This window comes from Chelmon rostratus, chromosome 2 (genome assembly GCF_017976325.1).
Source record: "Chelmon rostratus isolate fCheRos1 chromosome 2, fCheRos1.pri, whole genome shotgun sequence".
Lineage (NCBI taxonomy): Eukaryota > Metazoa > Chordata > Actinopteri > Chaetodontiformes > Chaetodontidae > Chelmon > Chelmon rostratus.
In genome coordinates this window covers 3,145,387-3,152,860 of record NC_055659.1, presented here as the reverse complement: position 1 = coordinate 3,152,860, position 7,474 = coordinate 3,145,387, and the positions used below count along the sequence as shown (strand labels likewise).

General features: G+C 48.1%; 1 protein-coding gene across 1 annotated transcript in view; it reads right to left on the bottom strand.

Annotated features, from left to right (window-relative positions):
- Positions 1-3,394: 3,394 nt before the first annotated feature.
- Positions 3,395-7,474, bottom strand: part of chd6 (chromodomain helicase DNA binding protein 6) — an 88,134-nt gene continuing 84,054 nt past the window's right edge. Inside the window, exons 42-45 of the mRNA XM_041948722.1 lie at positions 7,061-7,300; positions 6,744-6,884; positions 5,359-5,463; positions 3,395-5,255 (exon numbers count right to left, since the gene is read on the bottom strand). Coding sequence (XP_041804656.1) covers positions 3,990-5,255; positions 5,359-5,463; positions 6,744-6,884; positions 7,061-7,300 — 1,752 coding nt within the window. The 3' untranslated portion in view covers positions 3,395-3,989. The remainder of the gene's footprint in view (positions 5,256-5,358; positions 5,464-6,743; positions 6,885-7,060; positions 7,301-7,474) is intronic.

Genomic DNA, 7,474 nt, shown 5'->3' with positions numbered 1-7,474 from the left:
AACAGAAGGCCTCATACAGTCAGAGAGTGGCGTGGGATTAGATGGCCGTGCTTAAAGGGAAACTGCTTCTTACCTCTGTAACATCTGACTCGACACCTCGGTTGCAGAGATTTGAGGAACTGAAAACTGGTAAGAACGTTGTCTATCAGGATGATGAGCACAAACCTCCAACAGAGAAATGATGTCAAACATTTGCCCCGCGTGTGCTGGATTCATGTAATTTTGCAATTCGAGACCTTTCAGACGTTAACTATCTTGTCATGTTTGCTTTGAGTTCTGAACGAGCCTGAAACTGAAATCCAAATCTGGACCGCACGTCAACGGAACCTCACTGGAGCTGCTAAATTTGGGCCCCGAAGCCATTTCTTTGATTTCTTACTGATCATTAGCTTGTTGGCCACATCCTGTGCTTACAGTATTATTGATCAACTTGAAATAATTTGCAGTCGGAAGCAGAAACAGACTAATCTCTTGAAGTCCATGAAGTTTAAAAAAGGCTCAAGGCTTGACACAACAAGCAGATCTGTGTGTTTTCCCGCTGCTTCTCCAGCATGCGTGCTAAATCGTTAGCAAGCAACGGCTAACAAAAATGTAAACAAACCGGTGTGTATCAAGATGGGAGGTAAAGGTGGTCAAATAAGCACCGATATCCACAAACGTTTTCTCAAAATGACAGAAGCTGCGACTGAAAGCTGAATTCAGAGATTTGTTTCTTCTAGTCAAGTCGACTGTGTGCCTCCACCCGGGTGCCTCCACCTGTGTGCCCCGCTTCGCTGTCTGCAGTTTGCGACTGCTCTGGTCTATTTCCCCTATCTGAACCATGACATCACATCCTGTTTCGGAGCGGTGAGAGGGGCCGTTTGGTTAAAGGGAAGGATGATCCAGAGGTATTTCCACTGTTCTTACAGTTCCAAACAACACTTAAAGGGATTTTCAGCGGACTGCTTCCTGTGTTTACTTCTTATTGTTGGAGGCTCGCACTCTTCACTCTACCATCTTTTTCAAATCTCTACAAATCAAGTTCGTGAGTCAAACGTTATCAGAGCTAAAAGTCATGACAGACAGAATTCAGAATTTCCCTTTAACGAACAGCATGGCATCATCTGCAAACGGTGAAATCCGACAAAGAGTTACACTTTCAAACTTAATCACTTTCCCAAGAATGATGTCACCACGGAGACGTGATGTCACCACAGTGCGCAAGTGAAGCCCACAAAAAGAGAAACTATTCAATGCAATTTTAGAGGCACGGGTAAGAAAACAGTCACTTTTTGTTAACTCTCCATTTGTGCTTCGAGGGACAACTGATTGACTTTTGGGATTCGATGCCGTGATTTGAACAGCGGTACCTTCGCGTTACTGTTGAAGATAATGCACATCACCAAGGCCGTGTACGCATACAAGCAAAGGACGAACACAAACACAACAACATGTCCCTATATGGAGATGCAACGGAACATCTATACAAAAAAATACTAGCTAAATAAGGCATTTTACTTTGAATAATACATAATGAAACTAAGAGAGAAAGAAAGTCATATTTGGTGAGAGTTTGGCAAAGCAAAAGCAAAGTATAATAAATTATATGTAGCCACAAACCTGTGACAAGGCAACAACTATGCCCCCCCCACCCCCCCAACAAGAAATGTGACCTGTGAGGACGAGACACAACAAAACGTGTGCGCATGCATGCACACAAACACACTCTCCCATTATCACAAACACGCACACACACGCACACACACACACACACACACACATAAAGGAAACACAAGACAGGTTAACATTCACAAAAAGACATTGTGCAAAAATAATGTTTTCGTGTATGAAAACAAAAGTGAAGTCCAACGTCATAAACAGACACACGTAACATGAACCCCCAAAGTCAGACCCTGTTCTGAAAAGACTGAACAAAACCAGCGACTTGCATCCATTGAATGTACAGTACAGTCTGTGTGATACAGAAAACACCGGGACTAACCTCAATGCAAAAACCCCCTCGCATTTGTCAAGTATCTTTTTTTTTTCCAAATGAAGAAACAAAGGTGGAAGAAATAAACGGTGCACTTAAAAAAAAAACAGCAATATACAGCGATAGATTTACATATTTAGAAACTCTTAGTATGAACTGCAGTTAAACTAACGTGAGGAAAAGAAAGGAGGCGACGAGACACTCGACCCGAGTGATTCACACGCTTTGTATCCCTCCTCTTCCTGTTTTATCTGTTCTTCTTTCCTAAAAAAACAGATTATTCCCTTTCACTGGACAGACGGTGGACGACGCACGGACAGTTTCTCTCTGAATGCAGAATCCCACACTGTAAAAAGTGAGGAGACGACAGTATGGCCAAAAAAAAAAAAAACATGATGCTACAGGTCATGATTGCAACCATTTTGCAGCAGTTATTTTGAACAATTCGTGATGAGCCACTGTTTCATCGACCTGCTGAGTTAATTTCATTTGGGAGATAAAAGCAACCCCAGGGCAGAAAAAAAAAACTCCACCTCTTCTCCTCTTTTCTCCCACAATCCCTCCACCCCTCTGTTTCCAGAGCGGGATACAATCAAATCTGCCTCACACCGCCCCCTGGTGGCCTCACTGAGCTAACCTAACTTTGAAATTCCTGTCTTTGATTTCAGGTCAAAACAACTGAGGGGAAATCTCTCAAAGTGACTTTGTGATTAAGAAAAAAAACTTTACATGATAAAAAAAGTCATAAATGAATGTCATGATTGTTCTCTGCTTGTATCAATGAAAGCACATGAGAAGGTGGAGCTCTTCTTCTTCTTCTTCTTCTGAATACCTGTTGCGCTCAACATTTCCCGCTCCAGGTGTATGCATTATTCTACTAGTGTGAAGAACTTCTTATGAAAAGAAGTCATAGCAGCAACGGAATAAAAAGCGTCGACAGTGATAAAGTTACAGTGAAAGAATATGAATGAGTTTCTAAAACGTGGGGGGGGGGCTGGCAGACAATGTTATCTCACAGATAAGATACATGCCTGGGATTCATTCATCTCACGTGTATTGTGACTTTTTGGAGCTTCTCGTCGACATTACAGTCACAATATCTCGGTATGAACGAATACATTTGTTCTGAGTTTGCAGCTTTCTTAAATCTACTTTCAGTCACATCGAGGTTTGGAGATTTTCACAAGGGCTGCACTCTGAAATGCATTTGGACTGCCGTCTGCTTTCTTGGTAGAGTAGCTCTTGCATATCAGGTTAATTTATCAGTGTTTTCCCTCAGTAACGATGAATAAAAGGCGTTTTAGTGTCACATGAGAAATTCCAGGTAATCAAGGTTAATCTAGCCTGCAGGTTTTTGAACATTGAACAGAGATAAACCAAAAAACAAACAAAAAAAAAAAACATCACGCGAGTAAGTGGAGTGTGCGAGGAGTGAAAAGAACGTGACAGTGCTCGGGTGAACAGGCTCGGGTTTTGACCTTGAACATAAGACAGACAGGCGCTCCTCTGCTCGAGCTTCTCTGAATTCCCAAACTGTGGTGAGAAATTTGAACGGCTTTAGCTCGGGGACTCCCCTCCGTCACCCCTCGTGCAGAAACACACCAAAGCTGCACGTCCAGAAGATCATCGTGGTTCGCTCTGAGCCATTCTGAGCACATGTCGCCTGTGTGTGTGCGTGCGTGTGTGTGTGTTCCTGTTGAGAAATGTCCCCCTGGACTCAGTCTCGATGCAGAATGAAGGGGAAGAATACACAGATCATTTCTTACACTAGCTTTTTTTGTATACAAGGAGGGAGTGGAGAGGGTGGGTGGGGTCTTGGTATATAAACATAACCAAGTCGAATATAATCATCATTATTATTAGTCATCATCATAATAAAAGTCTTTACATGGACATTGACTGACAGACACGGCACAAACTTTACACTGTTGCTCAGTCGAGAAAGAGAGCGGCGAGGACGACGGGAGGAGGGAGCGGGAGGTGGTCGTCTCTCCGTCCTCTGCAGTTTTCTCCTCCTCTACGCTTCCTCTCCTTCCACCTGTCTCTGCTCTTCAGAGTCCTGCTTCTCCTCCTCCTCCGCCGCCGCCGCCTCTCCTCCTGTGTCCTCCAATCTTTCCTCTTTCTCATCTGTTGCTGCTCCCTCAGGGTGGTTATGGGAGTCTGGTTCCTGGGGCTCTGCAGGCCCATCCTCTCCGTCTCCCTGCCCGGGGTGGGGCTCTTCAGGCGGGGACGGGCCTGGGTCCGGAGCCGAGGTAGAGGGGACGGAGGGGGACGAGGAGGAGGCCGGGTGGGAGGTAACGCTAGCTTTAACTGTACTTTCTCTCTCCTCTGCCTTTCCCGTCGCCGCCTTCTCCCTCTCCTCCTCTCTCTCCCCCTCCTCCCGCCCTCTCTTCCTCCTCCTCTTGGGGCTGCCCGGGGAGCCGTCTACTGCGCCGGGAGGCATAGCGGGCAGCGCCATGATGCCGCCGTGCGGCAGGAACATGTGCGGGTACAGCAGTCCGTGGGACATGCCCGGGATCAGGAAGGGGTTGAATGTAAGATGGCTGCCGCCTCCGGCTCCGAGATGCGCAGAGCCGAGATGCGCCCTGCTGGTGGAGGTAATGATGGCCGCCGCCTCCGCCGCCGCTCCTGCTCTTTTGCTGGCGTCTGCTGCTCCTTTCTCCTCCGGGCTCCTCTCTTTTTCACCTCCACCCGCGCCAGAAGAGGCCGCGCTCTCTCTCTCGGCAGGCGTTGTTGACGAGGGGCTGGCTGCCTCAGATGTAGACGGTGCCGTTGTCGTGGTGACCTTTGCGGCAGACAATGAAGAAGAGGAGGAGGAGGAGCTCGGGTGAGGAAGAGGCGGCGGTGGCGCGTGCGCCATCATTGCGCCGACGCTGAACAAGGCGTGTTGCGGCATCGCAGCCCCATGGGGGTGCGGGATGCCGTGCAGCATCATGGGTAACATACTCAACCCATTCTTGGCGTCTTCTGCCGACGCTGCGGCTCCTCCCGCCTGGACGGCCGCGGAGAAACCGTGTGGGAATCCTGCCGCCATGATCCCAGAGATGGGGATTCCAGGAATACCACCGCGGAGGTTCTGCATGGCCACCATGGAGTCCATGCTGCCGATCAACCCGCCGTTCATGAAGAGCGGAGGGCCGAGGCCGGATGAGGCGGAATCAGAGACGGACAGGAGGGGCTTAGGCATCTCGCTGCGAGGCCGGCGTCCACGGCGCCGAGAGCCCGGGTCTCTGTTGACTGGCTCCGTCAGGATCCGAGAGAACTTCCCCTCAGGGAGGAAACCCTGCAGGAGGCCGAGAGGAAGAGGTCAAAGATCATGGAGTTGCACTGTAGATTACAGTAAATGTTTCCACCTGCGGCCGGAGGTCATGGTGCATCATACTCACCGAGTGTTTGACCACGTCAGCCCAGTCTGGAGCTACATAGTACTCTGAGTTGGCATCCAGCCACCTGGAAAGCTCCTTTATGGCCGGAGCCATAGCGCCACCAAGCTGCAAGGCAGGAAAAGCAGTTCAATGTTACAACAGTGAGTGAGTTGAGGTTTCTAATCTGTATTATTAATGATAGGGATGCACGATAGTTATAACAGTAAATTATGACGTCATTCCGAAAAGTCTGATATCATGACGAACAGCCCCGATAACACATGTGTTTTTGTCTGCACGGCAGTGCCTCGCTCCCACTATGACACCCGAATGGCCTGCAGTGAATGCTGCGTTCATGTGACGTTGGCATAATCAGAAAAACTCTTTGTCACTGGGAAAAATCAAGAATACCCCCTCATCCCAGAAAACAACTCGTTAACTCCGTCATAATTTTGCTAGTTGCTGACTTGAATTAACATTCGCAGCATTTTTACACATGTTACACATAAGGAATAGAAACATGAACTTAAAAAGGCCGAAAGAACGACTGGCAAACGAGGGAACGGGAGAATGTACGTTACACCTTGAATGCAGCATGCGGCACAGCGTGCTTATGAAAGACTTCTTCAAAGTTTCCGAAGAAGACTGTTCGCTGTTTATTCGTAACAAATGTTCCAAGCGAGTTCCACGAGGAGCGAGAAATAGCACAAGCTTTAATACCTGATCAGTCACCTGAAACATAACCACCACTTTGACGGAGTTTGGAAAGCGTATGAGGACGGCCGGCCTGCTAAAGACGCTAACGTTAGCAAGCCAGCCGCAAAGAAGCCACCGGGACTGACACACGTCGGCGAGGCTTTCGGAAAATCCAAGAAATTTGCCAAAGAATACCCACGGCTAAGGTTATTGAAGATTTAATCATGGACATGATGGCGCTTGCCTTACTATGGACTGTCCTTCTTCAGTTTGTTTACATAGATAAGTCTAAGTAAGGGATCATGTATCTTCCTTCAGGATGACATAGAAGCCCGACACGAAGCGGTGGGGTTTATTTCTCCATAGGAACCTGCTCACTATATGTTATCCCGCTTAGAACACGGCTTACTACTAAAGCATTCAATATTGTGACATAAAATAGTGATTAAAACACATTTTATTGATTTAAAATGAGCCTACTCATCTGTCACATCTCTCACTGCGCAGCGGCTCTGAAAGTAAACACGTACGTTGCGTAGCAACAGCCTCTCACTGTGCGCCGCTGTTTTTGGTTTTGTTTGTGGTATTGATGTCATAATGTTAGGTATGTATGTGTGTTATTGGTTATCGGTATCGGCCTTTATGAACCAACTGATGTTTATGTACTCTGTGTGTGTGTGTGTGTGTGTGTGTGTGTGTGTGTTTTCTACCCTGCGTCCGGTGCCTCGATGCACAACAGGAACCCTTTCCTCCCCCGTCAAAGAGTTGATATCCAGCTTGGTGGGGTCTTTACAGCGATGCCTCCTCTGCTTGGGACGTTCCACAAAACCATGTAACAGACCAGCTCCAGACTGCAGAGCGAGGGAGAGGAAGGAGACGATCAGCTACATGTCTATCCACAGCAACTCAAAGCAGATCAATATAAAAGAAAAGGCACATTCGGTTTTAGCTGCACACACGCTCCTGTCCTCTGAATAATACCCAGAACACCTTGCTGATAAAAGCACAAACCGAAGCTCAGACTCACAGGGGCGAACGCGGGGAGGTCCATGCTGTAGCCCGGATTCTGCCTCAGCCACTCGATCAGACCTTTGCTGGCCGCCTCTCTGTCGATGGCGATGATCTCCGGCTGAGGAGGTGTCTGGGTGGGGGTGGGCGTGGAGGAGGAGGACGGCGTGGGAGGGCCGGCGGGTCGCTCTGAAGGAGAAGGGGACGGCGAGGAGGTGGAGGAGGAGACGGACGAGTGGCTGATCACCTCCACCCGGCCCTGCAGGCGGAGACACACACAGGTGCAGGTGTTTTCAACATTTAGAAATTCAGAGAAAAGGATTTCGAACGCACTCTTTTATTTACCTTCTGACTTTTTTTCCCATCATGCCCTGGGTGGGGTTTCTCTCCCTCACACTGATGCACATACAATAATCATAGGTGCACTGAACAG